The sequence below is a fragment of the Leptinotarsa decemlineata genome, unplaced genomic scaffold (assembly GCF_025532065.1).
Source record: "Leptinotarsa decemlineata unplaced genomic scaffold, Ldec_3_MD MMD2_tig00026354_RagTag_RagTag, whole genome shotgun sequence".
Classification (NCBI taxonomy): Eukaryota; Metazoa; Arthropoda; class Insecta; order Coleoptera; family Chrysomelidae; genus Leptinotarsa; species Leptinotarsa decemlineata.
The window spans coordinates 17,495,502-17,520,654 of NW_027412702.1; the positions used below are offsets into that span (position 1 = coordinate 17,495,502).

A 25,153-nucleotide genomic window follows, 5' to 3' on the forward strand; every position below is an offset into this window, starting at 1 on the left:
TTAACTTGTATAACTATCGAATAGATGTATACAACCAAATATAAAAAAATCGAAATCGGGCTTGGAAAATAATTCAAAGTGAATAAGAATAAGGGACAAGGGAAAATATATAACGGATCATTAAGGTACCCTTCATTTGCACAGAGACATAAAAGAACATCTACTGACATAAAAAAGGCAGACAAAAAGAGTGAAGGATGGAGACACCAAAGAAAAGAAATGGAGACACCCCTACATACACTGCCATGCACCCTCACCATTCAATTTGTATGCATATCATTAGTAATTATCAATTTGGGTACTTATTAGGCAAGCAGGAGAGGTTTTTGCTAATTGCTAGAATATTTTTTCGAAAGTGAAATCGCTCGTGAATGGACTTTCACAACAAAGTAATGTTGCTTCATAGTGTACCAACAGATAACCTAATGATGCCCAATTAATTTTAACAGGTCAGTAAGCATCCATCCGACTCAATTTATTACTTTTTGCCGAAAAAATAATTAGTTTCTCAAGTAAATGCATTAATAAAAATTGAAATTGTTAATACTCAAATTTATTTTTTTCTGGCGTCACTCAAAAAATTTTTTTGCGTCACTCAAATCTATGAATTTGCTATGGCTTACTTCATTTCTCCTTCGTTATTTCAATCACTTAGAGATGGCATTCTTGACGTATTTTTCACTTCTGTAGTCCAGATATCAGATTACAGATATAAATTTCTTAATTTCACGTGAGACGAAGAATAACATTCATCGATGAATTGTACTTTCCTATTTCCGTGATAACAAGTTTATTCTGGCGAAGATGATTCATATTTTTGGCAATTTTTCTGGATGAATACCTACACTAGTATAACTTTCAAAAACACGGAGGAAATATTACCACATAAAAAGTAATTTTCACTGGTGTCCCTTATTGATCTTGTTTTTAGTTAATCTAGAGGGCGTACCTGTTCCAAACTGGAGGGAAATTTAAAATGATATACAGAATAAGGCCAAACGGAAACAAAGTAGCTATTTTCAGGAATAGTGTCAACATTAGAAAAATTGCATGAACCACTCGATTTTTTCTTAAAGTAAGCCATAAAGTGAAATTACATTTCAAAGCCTTTGAAATTCTCTTATTGTGGATATGTTCCATGGTTTTTATCTTTTTGTATCTTCACAAAAGAAATGAAGGGGATACAAATCAAGTGATAGAGGAGGCAACTCGTTGCTGTCTATGGAAAATGGTATAAATCAAAGAAATTTCAAATTTGTCAATGTATTTGAATAACAGTAGATATACAAATCGTAGTTTATCTTGGTCGAAAATTATAAATTATTATTCAAGTTATTATCTAAACTTAATCCACAGTAACAGCACAGTAACACGTTCATAAGAAATATTCAGTGTCTCGGATGCTCATTTTAACATAATTCGAAGGTTTGATAAAATCATATCAAGTTCTTTATCAATATTTAGAGTCTTCTTCTTCATCATCATATTTTTGGAAATACAGTTTGTGAATATTAAATCGTTTTACGGTGAAGTTTGTAAAATAATTGGGGAGTTTATCACTTTTGTAGTTTGCAATCCAATTTTTCACAGTTACTTACAAACGACACCGATTACCAAGGATATTAAGCATATCTTTGTAATCTTCAAATTGGCGTGAAACTTTACAATTATACTTCTTATTACCATGACGGTAAAATATTGTTGACATTTTGATGCAACCAGTTTTATACAAAGTATTACTTACTACCATGCCTTACGTCTACAAACTCTTCAACTCAACAAGACTAATACTTTGAAATGGGAGAAACATTCATTTTGTTTCAATATACTGGCAAAAAATAATACCAATTGTCTCATAATGCAAAATTTGCCTTCCACTGATCAAAATGAATAAATAACAAACCTTCCCCTTCAATAAATCTTTTGTCCCCATCACATTTATTTATACTCTCATACTGAACATATAGCAGTGGTTTGAAAATGACGTCATGTGTTGGAATTTTCGAAAAACTCATGTAAATAAACATATTTGTTATTTGTTTGAATGTAAATACATTAAATTCGATAACATCAGCATTCTATTTCAAATTAAGAATGAAATATTTCCTTACAATTTCCATGATATCGTGAAAAAGGTGAATAGCTCATCTACTGTCCAATAGATGGCAATACCATAGTACATTCTAAATTTTCAAGGCCGTAAGGGGCACGTTGATACAGGATAAACTCAAGTCCTCTCTCCCCATAGTAAAATATATAGACATAGTTGGTTCGCACATTTTGCATGCAATATTTGAATGACTCATTACATATGACTCACCTGATCCTTTCATAGCTTTATCGCTGGACGCATAACTGTTGATCAACGACAGACTCTCTTGGAATCTGGCATTGTTCAGTCCTACGATGTTGCCGAGCATTTGAGAGACAGATATTATCACTTGCAGGTGGACTCTGGTCAGTCCTTTGCGACCGGTGAATTCAAAATTGCTCCTCATCAAAAGGTACAGGATCGCACAAGACTCCTGCCTTATTGATGCCAGACGACTGTTACAACATTTTAGGAGCTCGTAGCACAACCGTCCACATAACACAGCATTTCCTTGAAGAAAAACATAAGCTCAATTCCACGTTCGCAAATGCGAATCAACTCACCTTGGAATAAAATCAAGGAAAAGTTATTGATGAAGGATCTCAAAGCAGCAAAAACGTGCTTGAACAAGTTTTCGCTTTGTCCAATTTGAATGAAGGTGAGGTAAATGTCAAAAAGTTTTTTCATAATGTCATTATCACCATCTGTACTCATCAGGTTTTTCTTGAAATGCATACAGTACAGTCCCATGCAATCTAAAGTTATAAGGCCAATCTCGGTTGCTAAGTGTTGTTCCAGAATTGCTTGTTGTTTTTTCAACACTTCATTTTCTAAAATAAAAGAGTTTCATTCAGGATTTTCACAAAAAAGTAGATTCACCAATCAGATTGGTATGTTGAGATTGATAATTTTAAGTTTCAATTTGAACTCTTCGAGTATATAGTACTTTTTGTTCAAAGAATGACATAAGAAAGTAGTAAAGTCTAGAATGGTATTTGATGTGTGTTTGTAAGAAAATAAAGATATTTATTGATTCAAATCTCATTATGGTGTCAGAAGTGTAATCTGTGAAGTTAAAAAAAAATTAAATATAAGTAAATATTTTGGTACCAGCAAATATCTACAGTTAAGGCAATGAAAGATTACATTGCGTCACCAATGAAATATGTGATAAAACACTTACTTTTATATAATATGCTTTTCTTCTACAAGTGAAAAACGAAAACGAAACAGTTGATATTTGCTTTCAATCAGAGAGAGCTCTTATTTGGATGATAGTTTGCACTCAGAACATCGAAGAGTAAATGCTATACAAACACGAGTCGTCAATTTCTCAAATTTAGGGGCCAATTGATGACATATTACTATCGTTTGATAGTTTAATGTTATTATTCGAAAAGTTTCTATAGTTCCATTTCTTTGTTACTTCATAAATACTTGTTTTCACAAATACTGTGGCCACTTCATATTTAACAGCACATTAATTTCATATCATAAATTTAAATTTTATTGTCAAAATAGGAATGATTCTTATGATGTACTGTTTAACTTTTGGTGTAGTAATGAATATTACTGGCGTTCTTTCCCAACACCAAATCGTTATTTTTAACACCTCGACACGTGTTTCGTTCACCAAGTGATCATCTTCAAGAGGAAGATTAAATTTAAGTTTCGAGGTGTCGTGTCGAGGTGTTAAAAATAACGATTTGGTGTTGGCAAAGAACTCCAGTAATATTCAGGAATGATTCTATCTAATGTTTCGCATACTGGAATATTTCAATTGCCAGAGATGAAACGTAATGTTTTTACAGAATAATTAATAGGGTATTGATGAACTTCATGAAATTGACCCAAAAACGTAAATTTCAAAAGATTAGGTTGTTTGGAGCAATAGCCATTTGGTTCTTTTGAATACTTTGTCCACTCATTTCGGATTCACAAATTGATGCCGCATGTGTAACGGTCATTGATTGATTATTATCAATTCATAAAATATAAAATCTCTCTAGGTGGCTCGTGAAGTAATCAACATTGACTATCCAGAACACGAGGCTAATGGCCAAATAACAAAAAAAAATTAAGCGGATGTCACCTGAAAAAAAAGTTTGGCACCAGCAACCATTTATAAGATGGGTTTCTTTCAAATTCATTAATTACTTCATACCTGTGCTAATTAGATTCTCCCTCGTGGTATGAATAACCAGAGTACTTGTATTCTCGTGGTTCATTTCAGAAGGATTCATCCTAGCAGGCAGGGTGTGCGCTTTTTTTGACTTTGCCTTTGCATTGTCGTTGTCGTTTGTCTTAATATTTCGTTTGCCCACATACTTGAAACAATGCAAACAAATTTCCAAGATGGAGAAAAAGTTGTAGATGTCAGTTTCACTGCAGTTCTGCCACCACATTGTCAACTGTTCTTCACTGAGATATTTAACAACAAATAAAAATATCAACAGGACGTCTTTAACTTCCTGAGGTTGGAGTTTATCGTATCTTTGGACGTGAGAGGTTGTTCTATTGTGAGATTTCGTGTCATCGATTCTCAGACGTTCTTCCCTTATTATACTGGGGTCTTGGGAAATAGTTGACTGGGCATCTCCAGACATCGTAGAGATGTCAGAGTCTATACTCAGAGAATTACCATTAACAAGAGCTGAAAAAATAATTTTCAAAGCATGTTATTAATATAGTTTTGATATTTTTGTACTTTGATTTTACTTTATTATAATTTCCAAGAAACATCAACAGTTTATAATAGGGAATATTTCAATATGAAATATATAGAATATATTAAGCAGAAAAACTCAGTTGACTGATGGTTTGCATTAAAAAAAAATGTGTTTGAAGAGTTTGTGCAGCTTTAGAAGACTAAATACTTTTCGAAATCACATTTGAATTTATTTATTCTGAATGATAAATTGATCTTTATCCAATATCTGTTCAAATTTTTTGGTAAAAAATATTGTGACAATGTCTTGTTGAATGAACAAGATGTTGAATGATTGTGAGTTGGCAGTAACATTTAGATTAGAATGCCTAATTTTATTTTTTAAACTGTGATGAAATAAAAATGATTTACATTCATACAATGTTAACTTTATTGAATCCAAAAACAAGCAGTTTGAAAATAGAAAACAATGAGGAGTTAACATTCTTGAATGATTCAATGATTAGAAGTAACCAGGGTCTAGAATTTGATGTTTACAGGAAAAATACCAGTACGTTTATATATATATATATATATATATATATATATATATATATATATATATATATGCCAGATAGCTCGCACCATTGTCCACAACACAAAATTATTGGCCTAAAGCAACACACATTCTTCAAATATTGTAGATGATTCAGTTAAAAACCTTACATTTAGGGAGAATCTTAGACTTTCCAAAAATAATTAGATTCAAAGCTTATTATCCTTCCATATGAACCAAGTTACACTAACGGATTAGATAATATTTTCAAAAAGTTGAACGTGAAAGTAGCCTTCAAAACTTCTTGCTCACATCAACAAATGTTAGGTAACGTTGAAGACAAAATGTAAAGTCAAGGATATGTGAAATAAACTGTGAGGACTGTGACAAAGCATATATCAGTCAAACTAAGCGAGCCACTTAAACTCGTTTCAAAGAACACGCAGTAAATATCTGGTTTTGAAGACCAGAAAAATCTTATGTCGCTAAACATGCCTTGAAGAACGTTCATAGAATGAATGAAAACTGTCTGAAATTGTTGAGATCGGTTTATGCTAGATTTTAACATGCTTTCAAATTGGAATTATTAGTTATCTGATTGATTCGGCCGTTACTTGATGAAGATCCATAGTAATTTCAAAAACTACACCTGACGATTTGATCTCCACAAACTTTATTTGAAAAATATATCACAACATGTTCCATAAATCACTTGAAAAAGCTAATGTTTTAGCGAAACATGTTGTGATATATTTTTCAAATGAAGTTTGTGGAGATCAAATCGTCAGGTGTAGTTTTAGAAAAATGGAATTAGTTAAGTGTGGCATGAACAGTGACAAAGGTCCAAACAGCCTATTGTATTTTCTTTCAATGAATCAATATGCTGAAATTAGCGGGAACCTTCACGAGAAAATTTTTCGCAAATTTGTACCCGCAAATACAGACCAGTTTTGGAGAAAGGAATTAGTTATATTCGTCTCCTGAAAACGCCAATTTGGTGCTTAGTGAAACTCGCGTCGAGAAGACTATTGCATTTCTGGTAATTGAGAAAAGTGCTTGTTTCTGGATTTAATTTACAATAGAGGTTCCAGTTAAACCCTTCATTAACTTCATTAGTTCAATAACGATTTTAATTGCATACTCATTACATTAAAAATGTGTTTAGAGATAGCTAAAAGCAATGGATAAATTTCAAACATAGCTGATAGTTCGGAAACATGAATTTAGAGTGTGTCTCTATAAAAACAAACCTTGACAAATACAGTGATTTAAAGTTTATTGTTGTTCCACATGAGTCACGAAAAACTGACAAGTTGGATCATATTTTCAAAAATCTAAACATAAAAATAAAGGACTCTACAGTTGCTCATTGTCAACAAGTTTTAGGCAACGCTGAAGATGAGATGATGAAAACTTCGAAGACTGAGATTTATAAAACAAGGTGTAATTACTGCGACAGAAAGTATGTTGGTCAGATTAACAAGCTATTGTAACTGATGAAACAAGAAATGATTTTATGACTTTCGTAAATCATATAAATTTATCAATAGAAAACGTTTTCATCCTACTTTACATGACATTTTTGCAATAAAATACAAAGTGAGTTAGTCAGTCAGATCAAAAAGTAATCCACTGTTCATCACAAGGATTTGGATAAATTTTAACGTATGCAGAATAAAAAAAACAGCCCCAAACAAATATACTCACATTGGCCTGCAATGGCTTCAAAAAATGCAGAATTTCTCATATGAATCGGACTGTCCTTATCAAAATGTAACGTAAACCTATGGTTTCGTGGCGTACTCTCGCTTACAGCAGAGCTCTTTCCAAACAAGTAAGAACTACTAGATGATATCCTGTTATGAATACTGTCGTTACCCTCATCATCCAATTCTCCTTTCATATCTAACCTAGCGAGATTGTCTAAAGCAATCCCCAACCATGGAAGGTAAATGATGGCGATTCTGTTCATCTGACCCTACAAATACAACAGTCTGGTTTGTACACGAACCTAAATAATACATTATTTGACTCACCTTACTCTTATATCTATCGTCTAACTCATGCTTGGCGAGAAGATTCTTCAGCGTAATCAAAGCTATCTTTCTGATATGCGTAACTTCATTCAAGGATGTCTTGATCTCTTGTAAGAGCAATCCGACGATGAAATGGTGTTTGCAAAACTCCTCGGAAAGGGTGAATTCTTTCGAACAGTCAGGAGATCGATTTCTGGGACTGAGTTTGCTGAATTGTATCGGAAGATTCAACGCGATGTAATGTTCGTGATTGCAAATAATTTCTAAAAAGCTGAATTTGCACTCTTGTAATGGTTTTGCATCGCCCGGATTAAATTTGTCCATGTAATTATTGATGAGCTTGAATACAAAGCCTCGGTCTACTAGAGAAAGGCATTTCTGTGAAATTAAAGTCAAAACTTTAATTAATGCTGATGTGATTAGGAAAACTGATTATTCTCATGATTATGAATTGAAAAAATTTTAAATGCATTTTTCGATTTATACTAGTTACTTCTTAAAATCGTTTTGTAAATTGCTTTACCACATGAATATTGGAAAAAAAGGTAATATTATAGGTTAAGTTAGGTTACCGAAAATAATAATTTTTTTCGCAAAAACTTATCTCTCTAGGTGCTGATTAGAGAAGTTGTTGAGGATGTCAGCATTTCAGTTGGCTCATGCCATGCAATTTTTTCGTAAATTTTGGGCCTGAAGTGTGTGGCAGCAAAGTTCATTTGAAAATATTTTTTGTGCAAAATGAAAATTCATCTTATTTTTTGAACAGACAGCAATATTCCAACCAGTTTTACCTTTAAAAAATACGCCATATTCTTATTCAGTTCTCTCGTTTCTAGTGGCATTTCCTTGTACTTGTTAAGAACATAGGGAATCAAAACATGCATCAAATTCTCCACTCTACTCAGGTACTCCGTAGAAAACCTCTCGTGTCGATGCATCTACAACTCGTAACAGATAACTGACAAAAGTCATACATCGCAACAGAGTTTACCAACCTTAATTCTCCCAGTCGACAACAAATGCTGCGCCATCCCTTTGACAATGATTTCAAAAAAGAAATCGGAATGATGCATGAACTTATTAACGACAAGAAAATCAGTATTGTTTGGATGTAAAATAGTCGGTAAATGCTTGCACATTTCTTCATGAACAGTGATATTCTTCTTGCTTTCTGGAGAAACATAAACAAACTTCACATAAGCTTGCAATATCTCTTTACGGTTCACGTTATATATCATGTCTACCAAATTTATCAACACCCTGATGATGTTCAGTCCGATTTCCTCGCTATTTGTTGCGACTAATAGAGCGAAGAGTTGATTGAACAACGTCGGAAGGAAAGTTATGAGTGTGGTTAGGTGAATCGCATGAAGAGCTTTCAAAATTTTGCAAGTTTCTGTTTCCGAAGGAAGGGCTGAAGGTTTCGGATCTAGAAGACGCTCTGCGTGATTGAAAAGGTTGAACAGGTGTTGATCTTTCGTGTTTATTGTTGAAACTAAGTTGAAACCAACGGTAAATATTGGTCTCTGGCTGTCTATCCAAGTGATTTCTGGTCCAGCGCTCTGGAAAAAAATTCGTTATCTTTTAATAAATTGATACGGTATAATAATAATAATCTTTATTTCAAAGAGTGTTTTACACAAATCAGCGAAAAACAAAAAAATGAAACAGTGTCAATTTTCATAATTCTTCAGACCATTTCAGAATGTTTTCTTGAATACCCAAGCGTTTAGTTTATGCAACAGCAAATTATATTGTATGATTTTCATCTGTAAAAACAATCAATTATATACGGATCTAGTTTTATAATTTTGTTAAGTCACAAACACAAAGTTTTAAATAGCTTTGTCAGTAATATGGAAATGTTTTTTACTTGCAGGATTGTTATAATCTGAAAAAAAAATCATTTTATATTCAGTACACAATTTCTTTATAATTTTGTTCAATCAAAAAGTCAGTCAAAGTTTGATAACCTTGTATGTCATTACTTGAAATATTTTTATCTCTTAATACATAGATAAATACTTCTTTTTAGAAATAACTCGGTAAAACTGTTTTTTTACTCAACTTTGAATTGTTTTATGATTTTGTTTAATCAAATACTCAAGTTTTTAAATAGGGCATGTACGATTTCTACCTCTCAAAACATAATTAAATAAGTACAGTACAAGTTTTTACCTGTTAATGAAGATCTTGCTAGAAATAATTTGGAAAAATTCTGCTCTGAAGATATAAAATGTAAAGACTTTTGAAAAAATATTCACTTCTAGAAATTATACTAACCCCCTTGCCTAATCCAAAAGGATGTACGGACAAATATCCGGGTAACAATTGCGAAGCAACAGGTATAGTTTGAGCATCAACGTTCAGTTTGCCTTTTTGTAACAATGGTAACCACGCATAACCAACACAATTTTCTACTCCATTCTCTTTCTTTTTAGTATCACAGGAAATGTGGTAAAACGTAAACAGTAGGTGATGAGAATAGAGTATGTTTGTAGGGAGCCTTATTTTAACTTCTTCGTACCATACCGGAAAGGTATTGTGATGTAGAACGGCGCATGAGGCTTGAGAGACTAGTAGAGGTTGACCAGGACGACCATATATACACTGAAATACCAAATATCACTTATATTAGAAACGTTTATGATTTTTGTTCCTTTTTTTTACTTTTTTTACTCATAATATTCTTTTATGAGTTGTACACAATTATTTGTTGATTGTTTATACGAATAGGCGTCATTTACTCATTCAGACTTCAGAATTGAGTTGAATAAATTGAATGGAAATTGAATTTTTAAATTAACATACATTCTTCAGGAGTGAGTATAGACACGAGTATAAAAACAAGTGCTTTTTGTTCTTACTTTTAATTAGTGAGCGATGGTTCGGATTTTTCCAAGTCAGTTGGAATCTAATAAAAACAGATTTTGACTCGTTTATGATTGAATAGACGAAATTTAAATATCAATTGAAAAACGTTCTAATTACTGTAATTTAACATGTACAGAATTGAACAAATTTCTGAAACCAGTGTCATTTCTGACCCTATTTCAATGTTCTGTTGTGTTTTTTTGTAAAATATTTTTTTCTTTTACTGTTATTTCATAATATTTTGTAGTTAGTTATAGTCCCTACTTATAAACACTGCCCATGTTTCTCTGGACAATGAAATGTTTAGAACTGATTTATATTGATATTGTGTACTCACTTGCAACCCCTTAGCCTCTTCATTATCAGAATCCCTAAGTTCTATGACACATGCGATATTCCTAGCCCTAGAAAACGTCTTTTGTGTATCGAAATTCAGACTCAGTGGATAAACAAATAAATGATTAATGAATATAGTGTAAGGATTGACATCTTTGTCTGGTAACCCCTCTAATTCCGCTATTTCCACTGTAGGTTCGGAAGTCGGTGGAACTGGAAACGGTTTTAATGGCGCTAATGAAGTAGATAATGTATCTAAAACAAACGAAAAGGCAATATTATTTACAATTTTTTGTTGTTGAAATTTTTACTTGACTAAGAACAAAACCAAAGTTTAAAAAAACTGTGAAAAACAAAACAAATACACACTTCTTATTACCAACTTAGGCTTACTTGGTGGAAGATCATTAATGGCAGACACTTTTATCTCTAACGATCCGGGAATCACAGTGAATTTATTGAATTTATCAGGTTTTCTATATTCAGACAGCAACCTCACCATTTCTTCATCTGATATTTTATTTGGTTCCTGTCTGTAAATGGCGTGAAAGTCGGATGTGGTATCTAATTCATTACTATACAATCTGAAAAATAAATAATCCATTAATCATAAAAACAATTCAAAAAGTACACTGTTTTCATTGAAAATCTAATTAGAAAAAAATATTATAAATTATTTAGTTTTTCAATTCTATATATTCTGTCTAAGTTAGTTTTTCATTTAATTTAATTTTTTTTTCTCTCTTGGAAAATTTTTAAACAATGAAAGACATAATGGGAAATACTTTGGTTTCAACTGCTTTTACAATTTTTATAGTGATTTCATGAAAGGCTGACGCTTTCCCAGGATTGAGTTAAGTTGACCTCAAATTAAATCCATAGAAAAATCTAATTTGTTCAAGACTGGATAACAATCGAAAAATATTGAAGGAAGTTGAAACGGACACAGGTATAAATATATGATCAAATCAACTGGCTCAATATAAAAAGTCGAAAAGTGCTGAATATTGTAAAGCTTGTGGGAAGTGTCAAATGGGGTATGCATAGAGAAATCTTACTATTGATTTACCAAGTTCTGATACAATCCAAATGGCATAATGAGGGAGAAATTCACTTTTTTCACTGGAGCTTTTAGGAGTTCCTCTGATCAAGTTCATACTACAAATCAGGTATTTCACTGCTCAAGAGGAGACATACCAAACTGATATTATGGTAATGAAATTTGGTTTCAGCCTCGTCACATCAATTAAACAATATTGTTTCAGAATGCCAGATTAATCAAATATTTGAGCCAACACTTCTGAAAAAAACCTTTTGAGGTTAAACTCTACAATGCAAACAATTGAAATATCTCCTTTCATAGAGTATACTTGAAAATCTGTCTTGGCTTTCAGTCAATCAAACTCCCAATTTGATTTGCTAGACTACACCAAACTCCATTATGACCGACTAAAAAGTTTATAACAGTTTATAACAGTCGGTAGCCAAGCGGTTCGGCGTGGGTGATTTGTTCACTCACTCGAATTGACTGCCGTGTTGGTCGGTGGTTCAAGCCCTAGTCTGAACGATCGATCTTCACTTGCTATCGTCCAACCCGTGTTAGGAATCACACGTTAAAAGGTAAGACCTCGTTAATCCTTAGCTCGCACAAGTTTCGACTTCTGAGGGTTGTCGTTCGTAGGGGTGCGACAGCTGGTTAACGGAAAAACAGATTTTAAAACAGATTTTAAAACAAGTGAATATTCGCTTCACCAGCTTCACCAACAAATATATACTGGCAGATAGCAAAATTAAAAAAAAAATGTCTTGTGTTCAGATGTCCACAAGTACATCTGGAAACAAAACAGAAACCTCACTCAAAAAATGAGCGATTTTCTTCACTTCCTCACCCAAAATGGAAAATAAGTCATTTTTTCTGGACACCAAATCATGTTGGCTTTAGAGGAAATTGAAATGAGTGAATGAATTAATTTTATTGAGTTCAAATTACAATTTCTGTCACATTCGAAAATACCTGCCATAACAAGGCAAACATCTGCCAGAGAAACTGAACCAGCAAAACTACCAAAAATCAAAAATACAGTTGTGAAATGAAAATGTTCCAATCATCTGAATTGACACCGCCAAGTTAAATTGCCTTTTTTAATAATGGGACATACTAAATTGACCTCTTCATATCTGCTCAGAGAAGATAACCTATATGTGAGATATGTCATAAACCATTATTGGTAGAGCATATACTTGTCAGTTGTCCCAAGTACAATAATGTCAGAGCGTAGTTGAACATTGCAAATGAAACAATATTTCCAAACGAATATAGTCAGAAATTGAGAAGATAAGGGCGAAATGACCTCAATCAAAATTTAAAAAATGGAGAGGACATCAAGGTTGACAGCGACAGCTGATATGAAATCAGAAGTACAATGGTTTAAGGTAGTGACTGTTTTAGTATAATGTTTTGTGATAAATTGTGAAGTAATGGGTTTTTGTTGGAAATAGTGTTTATGTTTAGTATTTTCTGTACTGTCATTTATTGCCTAGGAATGAACTTTATTGAAGCGACAAATGATTATGCTTATCATCGGAACTGAACATTCCACAAACGTTGCCTTACCTGAAAAGAGGCCTGGCAGCCCAAGCGAATGGCATCCGATACCTTCCCAGTCTTTGACAGCACATGGCTATGTTCCTATAAACTTTCTGACTAATTCGAGGATCTTTATTCGCTTTCACATAGGGCTCCGAGCTCTGCCCTATGCCCCCCTGCAACACCTTCTCTATCCTTACAAGAAGAAAGATATCCGAATGGGGGTTCATGATGCTCAGAAGGGCCTGTCTCGGGTACATCATCCACTCCGAGGACACCCCAGGCAGCAGGTCCACTTTAGAATTATTGAGCGAGTCGCCACACATTCCGTTGTTGACGGTGTTCCTAATGCTAGTGCTATTAACGTCGAAATGGAAATTTTCAGTCAGTTTTCTACCGTTTTTGGCATCGAACAGGCACAATGTTGTATGGTAGGGTTCTACTTGGCAAAGATTATCTCTATCGTCTACAACTTGTAATTTTAATCTGATGCTCTCGCACCTGAGGAGCACTCGCTGGCCGAACACTTCGCGGTATGGTTCTTTTTGGTCCTGACTAGAATTTTGAGGCTTTACGTTCATTACGAGGTTCGGGTAAACTTGGAAGATTTTCTTGCGGTGATCTCTACGTGAAGCAGCTATGCTGACTTCAGTTTCCCTGCCGTACCGCATGAGCTGGGGGTTCATGCTTTGGTCAAGGCCTTTGAGAGTACCGAAAGGCTGTTGGGTTTGAGGAGACGGAGGGGGAGTACTACGTTCTGGAACAGAAAAGAAAAATTTCGATAGGTTTCAGAAAAATTAAAATAGAGGGTGCGATCAACATTTATTAATCAACCCAAGTCATGTATTACAACATTAAGTGACCGTAACAGCGTACAATAACCAAGAAGAGTAATTGAAAAAAATATTTTTTGATTATTCTTCTATGTTAAATTGGCCAATAGAATACAATTTTTTGGAATTTTGTGTGCATTACATGTAGTTGTGTTCATGTAACTGCAACAATGTATTCACGTTTATAAAATATGTTTTATAAAACATTATTCTTGAATTCATATTCTAGGAATACTTATACAACACCTAAATACTCAAGAGGAGCAAGTTTATAGTTCATTTATACTCTTGAAATAGTTTTGTAAGACTGCAACTTTGCATAGCCAAAACAACTAATAAAGCAAGATTGTTACTTGGTATTTGATTTGGTTATTCAACATGTCATATCCCAAGTCAATTCAACTAGATATAGATAGATGACATTTCAGATAAACATATAGTACAATAATAACATTGTAAAAGTATACAAACAGTCAGACAAAGAATATAAACAGGCAGACAATTCAGAGTCTATCAGCGAAATATTCTTCTACCAAATAATAAGCCTTTGATAAAAGCATGATTTTTAGTTCCTTTTTCATTTTTATAACAGGCAAGTTTTTGATGGAATCAGGTATTTTGTTATAAATATTAATCACAGAAAAAGGAACATTTTTCTGTACAAAAAAAACGTGTCATTAAGTTGAGAAGACTGTTTAATTGCGGGTATTATGAGTATATAATATATAGAGTAAAGGACCCAAGATTGACCCTTGGGGTACCCCTCTGATTATTTTCTCTTTATTGGATGTTATTAGTTCGCCGTTTATTTGATCCCTTTGAATCACGCACTGTCTTCTATTTTCCAGATATGATTTTATTAATTTGAGAGGCAAACCTCGTATACCATAATTTGACAACTTAACACCCAATATTTCATACTCAACACTATCGAAGGCTTTTGACAGGTCCAAATTAACAGCTGTTGTAATTTTATTTTTGTCGATGGAATTTATTATGTTACATAAAGCCTGATAGGTTGTTCTAATGGTTGATTTCTTTTTCCTGAAACCATTCTGGGTATCAGACAGAAGATTATTACCTTCCAGAAAGGTTATTAATTTCATGTATATACATTTTTCAAAAACTTTACTGATATTGGGAAGAAGTGCAATAGGTCTGTAGTTGTTGAGCTCACTTTTTTCGCCTTTTTTATATATAGCTCTCACATATGCTATTTTTAAATTATCTGGAAAAATACCCGTTGAAAAACATAGATTAATTATATGTGATAAAGGCTCACGAATCTCATGTGCTATATGTTTCAGTAATTTAACAGGGATTCCATCTTCGCCTGCTGATTCAGTGTTCTTAAGGTTTTCGATAATGTCATATATGTCTTTCGAATCAACAGGTTTGAAAAATATGTTTTGTTTGTAAATGGGAGAGGTTAGAAAACCACTTCCATGATTTTGAATTGTAATATTTGGACAATTATGTATGTTTGTTGTCAATACTAGGTAGGGATTCAATTATAAGTAATTGGGCCTTATGGTCAGATATAATACAGATCTGATCTATGACATTAAAAATTCAATTCATTTTCAAAGAATTTTGTCTTATTAACTTATGCAAATATACATATAATAAATGGTCTTTGAATATTCAATTCTGACATCAATTCTGATCTTCTCACTAATGAAATTAAATTCAAACTAGCCTGCTTTGAACTTCTTTGCAAAAAAACTTCTCATAAATAAACGAGAATAAAAGAACATCATTCTAAACTGGTGGTCATGATAATTTGAATAATTATTATATATGTCATCTCCAGTTCAAGCGTGGGCTTTTTTGTTGACAACCTAATTCAATAACACTAACCCTGGCCTTTAGGTTTCAATCAATTTTTCAGAACTTTTAAATCTTTCATTGAAAAAATTTATCTATCAATCATTAATCAATTTATATCTAATTTGGTAAAGAGAAAAACAATTACTATTTAACCTTGACTAGATGATAGCGCCATTGTGTAAATGTTTTTTTTTTCCAACTGCAGTTTAAGTTTATTACCCTTCAAATATTAACCTCTTTCAAAACTCCGTTTATCTTTAGTAATGCAATATTCGGGAGTTCATCATACTAAGCCAATGAAGCCTCATTAACAAATCGATCAATAACATCACAATCGCCAACTTAATTTATATCTTATGAGTGATTAACTACCCTATGAGACTCCGATATCATTAAATACTTTGTTGGAGGAATATTTTCAACAGACACTAATAGACTTCAGCCAGCAAAATTATATACAGCACAATATAATCCATATTATTTCACACATGCTAGTGATATTCCTTCTTCGATTTTTCCAAGGAATTTTTTAGTACAAAAAAAACACGATGCATATTTATTTTTGATCAATTGTAAACCTTACCTCTTTCCAAAGAAGCAGCACGCTTTTCCTCTTGAATTTTATTGTGTTGCAGAACAGAACTCAACTTACTTAACCAGTCTTTAAGATCGGATTCGCTTTCGGCAGCTAATAAATAAGATTTGTGTCCAGCTGTCATCCTCAGTTCAAAACAAAATTTTCCCCTTTTCAAGTTCTGAAAAAAAAATTGAAAAATTATTTTGAAAAACGAAATGATTGCCATACAATAAAACTTCGTTTCAACTCAAACAGAGTAACCCCAATTATTCAACATCTTCCACAAAAAAATCCCAGTATTTTCATCATTGCCCAAATTATTCATTACCTTTATAACATCTGTACAGAAATCCATCACAATAGTAACCTTAGCTTCACCTTTTTTCTCGTCTTTAAACATTTCTAACATATATGTTCCGTCTACTTCCTGCCTCAAATAACAATATCGTTTTTTGAAACTTTTTGAGCCAATGTTTACGAAGGATCTTTCAGACCCTGCAATAAAATCGTATTTAGTTCAAACACATAATCCTTGTACCATTTTGTGACTACAATGACTTGCTTCAAAAACAATCAACCTTACCTATTTCTGGTCCCTTCAACAAAAATCCCTCTTTAGTAATATTATCTATAGCAGGATTCAATTCATCTAGAGCATCAGTATCAATATCTACTTCGTAAATTTCTTCTTGCAGCTTATTCTCTTGTGGTTTCTGGGGTAGATCAGCGTAGCTTCCGGAATAGGCATTATATTTGTAGTGGATGAGATTCCAGCTGCTTGAATAGCTATTGATGCACTGTTTACTGAAAAGGCTGCAGTTCTCTGTTTCAGCAGTGGAAGGAAATGTTTGTGACACTGTCCGAAATTTTCTGGGTGAAACGACTTGCTGAAAAAAACGTGTAAGCTCCTTGAATATGTTCCATAAAATACTATTATTAGTTCAAGATGAAATACTGAATCTTATATTTCCACCTCTCATATTCATTGTTTATTTCCTCCTTTTTTTAATCAATCAATATACTTTATTGTCAGAAGAAACAAGACTTGTTGACAAAGTCATTGTAGAAATAATAAACAAAATGGGAGAATTATTACAGAATAAAATAAACATATACACTTAACTTTATAAAATGGATAAAAACAACAATATTCAGATATGAAAGGAATTCAGATCTTAGAATATTTCCTCATAAAATTTCTCCAATGTATAAAATGCATAGTCTAAAAGTAGCTCCTTTAGGGCATTCCTGAATTCAGCATATACAGATAAGAAACAAACATCCATTGGCAAGTTATTTTTTTGTCGATTTCAGAGTTTTTTATCGCCGAGCTTCTGGGTACAGGTAAGGGGAAAGTTGAATTGATTGCATGATGAAATTTTTTGTAAGTCAAGCGTACACTCTCCAAGAGAAATATACACGTCAATGACATTTTTCTGTGGTGTTTAAACAGAGATTTACAGGGGTCTCTTGACTTCGTTCTGCAGATTTAAAGCAAGACTCTTTGAATAACTATTTATTATTTTTGCTTTTTCTACTAACTTTTGAATATTTCTATTTCGGTCCTAATAATTTTAAATACTAATTTGAAGAATCAATAAAAACATCGTCAGTCACATTCAAAAGAAATTGAAAACAAAGTTATCTTGGAGTGGGATGCACTATCCCTACAAATACTCAGAAAAACTTGATGGTCAGTTAATTGTCGGGCATTCACTAGAGTCATGGGCACATTGATGGCAATGGGTGAAAATAATTCACATATTGCCATTCATCAGATGGCATACCGTTCGTTCATTTTTTCATTTTCATCATTTACTGTTTGGTTGTAACTTGATAGATATTTTCTGTATGCTTTCCTTTCTTGTTTATATCTGTTGTTTCCTTGAAATGCTATGCAGATTACTAATTACATTGTGAGTATTTTTTTATATTGTACTTGACCCAATTCATAACAGTCGTTTTGGCTTTAACTCGTTTTTCTGTAAAAGCAAAGTCAAAGTAGTAGTAAAGAATATCATGAAAGTTTTTATATTTACGGTTTACATTTAATGAGCCGTATACCATTTCCCAGGTTTCTGAGAATATTCGATTTTTAAATTGCACATTATTTTCACTATAGAAATGGTTCTTCACAATGTAGTTTTAAGGTTTAGCATTAAATTCGATATCTTTTGGAAAGAAATGTTTTTTCTTCCTACTTCTTCATCTTTATACAAATAAAGCAATTAACTTCAAAATGAACTCTTTTCTTTACAAAGACGGTAGATCATGCAAAGAAGTAACTTTCAGACACAAACTGGAAAGAAAAAGTCCTCTTGAAACAACTACTCTTATATGAACATTGAGTTATACAAAAAACATTATTTCAGACATACATAATTACAGACCCATAAGTATACCACCAAGTTTTGCGAAAATATTTGAATTGGCATATTGTACACAATTAATTGACTTCTTCAATTAATGCAACATGTTTAGTAAAAATCAACATGGGTATATCCAAGGAAGGTCAACAATGTCGGCCATTTTTCAGATCACTCAAAATATATTATATTTCATGGAAAAAAAGTCACTAGCCTTGGGAATCTTTTTGGACCTTTCCAAGGCTTATGATTGTTTGGATAGAAACCTGTTGATGGTTAAACTAGAGAGATATGGTGTTAGACGGAATGCTCTGAAATGGGCTAAATCTTATCTCACTGAACGAACTCAAAGAGTGTGCATTAAGAATCAAGGAAAAATGTATAAATCTGAAATATCATCATCAAATATCGTAATACCACAGGGTAGTATTATCGGTCCAATATTTTTCATAATTTTCATGAATGATCTATGTGCAACCATTATTGAAGAAGATCAGTTTATTACAAATTATGCTGATGACACAAACCTTTTATGCGGGGGTGATAATTGAAGTAATAAATTGATTCTTAATGAATCAAAAACTAATACGATCCTATTTCGTCCAAGACAGCTACAGATAGAACGTTCACCAAGCATAAATATGAAAAATAGAAAGCGAGAGATAGCTCCTTGAACTAAATTCTTAGGTGTTTACATTAATGAATATTTGAGCTGGTCTGAGCAAATAACAAAATTATGCATGAAACTAAATTCAGTCGTGTTTGCCATGAGAACTCTCAATAGATTTCTAAATTTCAGTTCAATGAAAATTATGTATCATGCAAACTTTGAAGCAGCTGCTAAATATGGCATCATGTTTTGGGGAAGCAGTTCTGATACGGAAAAAGTGTTTATCATTCAGAAGAGAACGTTAAGAATAATCTTAAATATGCCATATAGGGAATCATGCAGAAGTACTTTTCGATCAAACAATATATTGACCATTTATGCAATTTATATTTATGAATGTTTAATGTTCTTTTTAAAAAATAAATCTTTGTTTATTATAAATTATATCCCTCACAAATATGAAACTAGGACTAGAAATAACAACTACCCTGTCCACAGACTCACAGTAACTGAAAATAGCCCACAATACATGTGCATTAGATTGTTCAGTAAATTAAGAGATGGAATAAAAACGTTGGTGAGCATCAATAAATTCAAAAGAGAAATAATAAAGGTACTCATACATCTGGAAACTTATAATATTGCGGAGTATTTTAATCATAATTTTCAAAATTATCTTTATTTACGCATCTTATATTTTTATTTAAGCAAGATTATTGTGTCTTGTAACCCTCAGTGATGTCATTTCATCATGTGTTGTCATTATATGTTTATTGTATTGTTGACATATTCTGAAATAAAGATGATTATTATTATTATTATTATTAAACATTCGTTATGGAATTGAATCAGATATCATTCACAGGATTGCTACACTATATTCAATGTTTATATGAAAGTAGTTGTTTCGAGAGGGCTTTTTCTTCCAGTTTGTGTCTGAAAGTTACTTCTTTGCATGATCTACACACCTTTGTATAGAGTTAATTTTTGAAACTAATTGCTTTCTTCCTTTCTTTGAAAGATTCCCACATTTATTTGTATGAAGATGGAGAAGTAGAAAACCAAAACCTTTCGTTCCCAAAAATTAATCTCCTAAAAATGTACCCCTTTCAATTTATTTTATATCTAATATTCGACTATAGTGCTCTGAAACAGTTGATTGACTTACAGTACATCTAAAAGATAAATCAGGTAAGTTACCGAAAATATTGTCAGTTTGCGTACCCCTTGATATGATATTTGATCTTGTTCAAACATGTACATGAAGATTTGAACAATATGTAGAAAATACCGGCAATATATGATAATAGGAGATTCTGGAGTCATTAAATATTTATGATTACAATGGCTTGTAGCTGCTACTTCAATGGACCAAATAATGGCTCATAATTGGCTCTAGCCAATTGGCAATCTAGCAAAATCTTAAAATTGACAATAACTATCGCATCCGATGGACCAGCATTAGCAAGAAACAAGCAGTGATCGAGACCAAGAAAGCTCGCTGTCGGCCATAATGTTGTCCGTGTGTCTGCCGATGGGACACAGGCAAGGCAGATCATTGAATGCATGCAAGTAATGGCTAGAAAATTATATTGCCGGCAAACGTTCCATTGAGGAAAGATTTGTTGGGTAGGTATATTATTATTAATGACACCGAATAAAACATATAAAAACAGTAGTAGGTTTATAATTTTATGTTACAAATGTACCTAACAAAAGTTCCTCTGATTAACTTTCAAGGACAAACATTCTCCCTAATCACAAAACACTTCACATAATAAATCGACCCACTCATTTAATTATCAAATATGTATATTTCAGTATATTCCTAATGATACTTTCAAGCAGATAAGATCTTACAGAACTGCCCACAAATGTAACAGAAAACAAAGCACTTTAAAAATTGAATTTGATAGTGTTCTATATCAGGTATCAAAACATGTCTCCAGGAATATTGAGTTTATTGTTCTATTGATTGATGTTAATGGTTTAAAGGAATGCTAAACACCTTTTAAATGCCCCATAAAATTATCATGTTCAAACCACAAGGAACAGATAAACAATGCTCATATTACTGCAATATACATAATCAGAAAACTAATATCAGATTTCTCAAGTTTCCATATTATGTTTGAAAATCAAGAAGGCAGGAAAAAATGAAGAGTGAATATATATTAATAGTTATTTACACTTAGCAAACAAATCCACTAGAAGTTGAGATATTGTAGTTACTGTTGAATTATAATTTATAGTAGGAATTCATTAATATTACTGGGCAAAAAATGAAAACATTGTTCACAGGCCATTCAGTTGTTTCTGGGTTAATGACATCATAGTGACATCATAATGAATTTTCAGAAAATAGCTCCTATGAGACAATTTTGAAGGTGAATGGTCACTTGTGTTATATCATTGAAAAAATAATTTTATACTCTATCAAATGGTCTCAAAAATGTACAGGGTTCTCTTTAAAATCTTGACTTATATCTACTACCCAGTTTGACAGAAATTCCATTACAAGTTCATTATGAAATATTCATCTTTATTAATGTACAGAGTGTTTATTAAACATGCGGAAAAAAATCAAGGGACTATTCCTTGGACTATTCTAAGAATAGTTTGTCCTTTGATGATTTTTGATAGGGCACTTTGTTTCAAAGATACGGCGCGGAAAAATTTTTCGACAGTAACAATTTTACTAATTTTAAAATTATTAACGTAGCCAAAATAAAGGTATAGCGTACTACACTGGACCTACTGAGTAAAAAAAATCTAAAGTCATTAGTTTATACTACTCCAGTGGAAGATTTGTCAAAGGTAAACAGTTTGAAATATTCTCTTTTTGAAAAAAGACAAAATGGAAAGATGTACTTACAGTAATATCTTCCTGCGGGTACAAGAGTAATTCTCTCTGTGGATCATTCTGCAATACTGTCTTGTTCTTGATAAGAAATTTCTCAAAGTCCAATGGTTCAACTAGGTGTGGCTTATTCTGAAAACGCTTTCAATTTATTGTAGATTGTAGGTTAACGAAACAAGTAAATAATTATTAAAGGGATGAGCAAGCAGTAAGTACTTTTTTATTAGCAAATATCTTACAACCTGCGGAAATCTGAAATGTGATTTTATCTAAAATGAAGAGTTACTTTTACTTCATGTCTCCATTATTGAAAAAATCCATTTTTTTCTATCTAAAACTAAACTTCATCATATAGAATTTGTGGATTTGTTAAAAAATTTACTAGTCAAGACCACTTTCGAATTTACAATACTTACATGACAAAATGAATGTTGCCTCTAAAAGCTTAAAAAAAATATACAAAAACAAACACGTCTGAATTCCCTGTATGTATGCTGTGAATCTGTGTTAAAAAAAATATAACAACTTTGGAAATTATTTTTTATAAACTATAGTTTTAGGCTATTTATGTACCCCAAATGTTTGCTGTATATTTAACTGACATTGTGGGCTCTCCTAACTTGAAGTTAAACCAGCAAAACCACCTAACAGAAAAAAAAAAGGTTTTCCCAGGGTTTTCAGTGCATGAGTTCAACAATTTTGATAATTTAGAATGTGTACAAATTCTTTCGAGATTTTGCTAAATAAATCACTCAAGAGTATACGTCCACGATGCAAAAAAACTCATATTGTTTAGTAGATGTGTGTGTGTCTCCATTAATGAAAAGTAGAAATTTGAAAAGTATAAATTGAAGTAGAATTACTTAAAGTTAGTGAATAAAACAGTTACATATTTGAATGTATTCACCATTTGGACACTTAATAAAACTGCACTTAATGTGAATGTGAATGAAACACATTCCAACAAAAAAGGATAATAAAAAATCAGTGATAAGTAAGAGATAATGTTCTTTTAATCGATAAGAAAGAAGCCAACGATCCTACCACAAAATAGTCCAGTGAACATTGACTGATTTGTGAATTGTCTGTAAACTAGGATAAAAGTAAAATAATAAATTATGTCAAATGAGGAATCATGCGAGAAATGCAATTCCGTAATAGAAATTACTGAATCTACAATTATATGCAATAGTTGCTCTGCTATTTACTGCTGCTGACTCGTTCAGAAGTTAGGGCAATTGTGTTAAAAAAAACATACTTTACTGTATTTTTGCACTTCTTGTTAGGAAAACTTCAAGAAGGTTCTCAGGATGATCGAAAAGCTAAATGAAGTATTAGAAATCAACAAGACTTTATTGGAAGAAAACACAAAATTGCGAGAAATCATAGCAAAACAAAATGAAAACAAGAATGATAATAGCATGAATGAAATTATTCAGGAAATCCAAGAAAGGCGAAATAGAGAAGCAAACATAATAATATGCAACATCCAGGAATCCAGAGAGAATAACCATTTGGCAAAGGCAAAGAGTGATACTGAAAATGTAAAAAGAATTCTTGGCGGACTCACCGATCAAGTAACCATAAAAAATACATTTCGGCTTGGAAAATACATCCCTCATAGAAACAGACCATTGAAAATTGTACTGAAGAACCATGAAGAAGCTATCTATATTTTACAAAATAAAAAAAAAAAACAAACGTTCCTGATATAATAATTTTTTGTGATCAAACAAAAAGGCAAAAGGAATATTATTAATCAATTAAAAGTAAACTGAATGAACTAATAAATAATGGCGAAACTGACAAGACCATAAAATACATAAATAACATTCCGATTGTTGTCAAGTCTCCAGTAAGAAAAAACTAATCACTCGGCATCTTGTAATACCCTTCTGTAGTGAATTTTTATACATAAATATCCAAAGTCTTGTAGCCAATCACGATCAGCTTGTTCAGGATATAATATGCTATCAACCAACAGTCCTGCTGCTCAGTGAATCACGTACAATGGATATCGAAATTAAAATAGATAGCTATAGAATAGTGAGATGTGATTCACAGATTCACCACACTGGAGATGTAGTGTTGTATGTTCGTGATAATATCAAATGGACTGTCTACAAAAACATATCAGTAGACAGAATATATTGGTGCTTGGTTATTAAGCTGAAGTTTCAACAAAGAGAGGTATTAGTTGGATGTCTATACCGTTCACCTAGCTCAGATTTCAATACGTAGTTTCTCGATAGTTTTGAAGATTTAGCAGAGAATATTTTTAATGATCAATGTAAATGTGTATTAATAGGAGATTTCAATCTCAATTTTCTAGATGATAATAATAGAAATGTTAGTCAATTTAAAAACTATATTACTTCGTTGGGAATTAGGCAGACGGTCAAAGATCCTACCAGAGTTACAAATAACAGTAGCACTTTAATCGACTATGTACTAAGTAATACAGCTTATGCTTCATCAATAGTTTATGATACCTCTAAAATCACTGATCACAATATAATCACCATTTCAATTTAAGCCACTTATAATTTTAGTAACAACAAAACAAAATACTTCAGAAACTTTAGCAAATATGATCTCAATACATTAAACAAGTCACTGATGCACTCTAATTGGGACTTGAATTCTGCAGACGTTGATGTGATATACTCCAACATTGAACAACATTTGAAAACAAATATTGATACCACTTCCCCTATGAAAACTTTCAATTTGAGAGGTCAACTTCCTTGGTATGATAATGAAGTTAGAGAGTTAACCAAATGTAGAGATAGGGCATATAAAGATTTTAAAACACGTTACACTGAAGTTCACAAATAACTCAAATGGGTTATCTATAAAAGTTGCAGAAATGAAGTTGTCAATTTACTAAAAATGAAAAAGAACAATTATTATACTGATAAAATCAACAATTGCTTGAAAAACTCGAAA

At 32.3% G+C, this 25,153-nt stretch overlaps 1 protein-coding gene across 7 annotated transcripts in view; it reads right to left on the bottom strand.

Moving 5' to 3' along the window:
* Positions 1-25,153, bottom strand: part of Ziz (dedicator of cytokinesis protein Ziz) — a 47,890-nt gene that overhangs the window by 18,404 nt on the left and 4,333 nt on the right. The window contains exons 1-16 of one of the 7 annotated variants that reach the window (XM_074184059.1): positions 23,112-23,815; positions 22,220-22,336; positions 16,952-17,255; positions 16,697-16,863; positions 16,375-16,546; positions 13,156-13,885; positions 10,911-11,125; positions 10,543-10,796; positions 9,615-9,941; positions 8,327-8,893; positions 8,123-8,269; positions 7,332-7,709; positions 7,003-7,273; positions 4,257-4,745; positions 2,656-2,922; positions 2,321-2,602 (exon numbers count right to left, since the gene is read on the bottom strand). In XM_074184059.1, the coding sequence (XP_074040160.1) occupies positions 2,321-2,602; positions 2,656-2,922; positions 4,257-4,745; positions 7,003-7,273; positions 7,332-7,709; positions 8,123-8,269; positions 8,327-8,893; positions 9,615-9,941; positions 10,543-10,796; positions 10,911-11,125; positions 13,156-13,885; positions 16,375-16,546; positions 16,697-16,863; positions 16,952-17,255; positions 22,220-22,336; positions 23,112-23,114 (4,690 nt within the window). In that variant the 5' untranslated portion in view covers positions 23,115-23,815. Of the gene's footprint in view, positions 1-2,320; positions 2,603-2,655; positions 2,923-4,256; positions 4,746-7,002; positions 7,274-7,331; positions 7,710-8,122; positions 8,270-8,326; positions 8,894-9,614; positions 9,942-10,542; positions 10,797-10,910; positions 11,126-13,155; positions 13,886-16,374; positions 16,547-16,696; positions 16,864-16,951; positions 17,256-22,219; positions 22,346-23,093; positions 23,816-25,153 lie in introns of those variants that run through there. The other 6 variants (XM_074184058.1, XM_074184060.1, XM_074184055.1 and 3 more) reach the window with 6 other exon arrangements.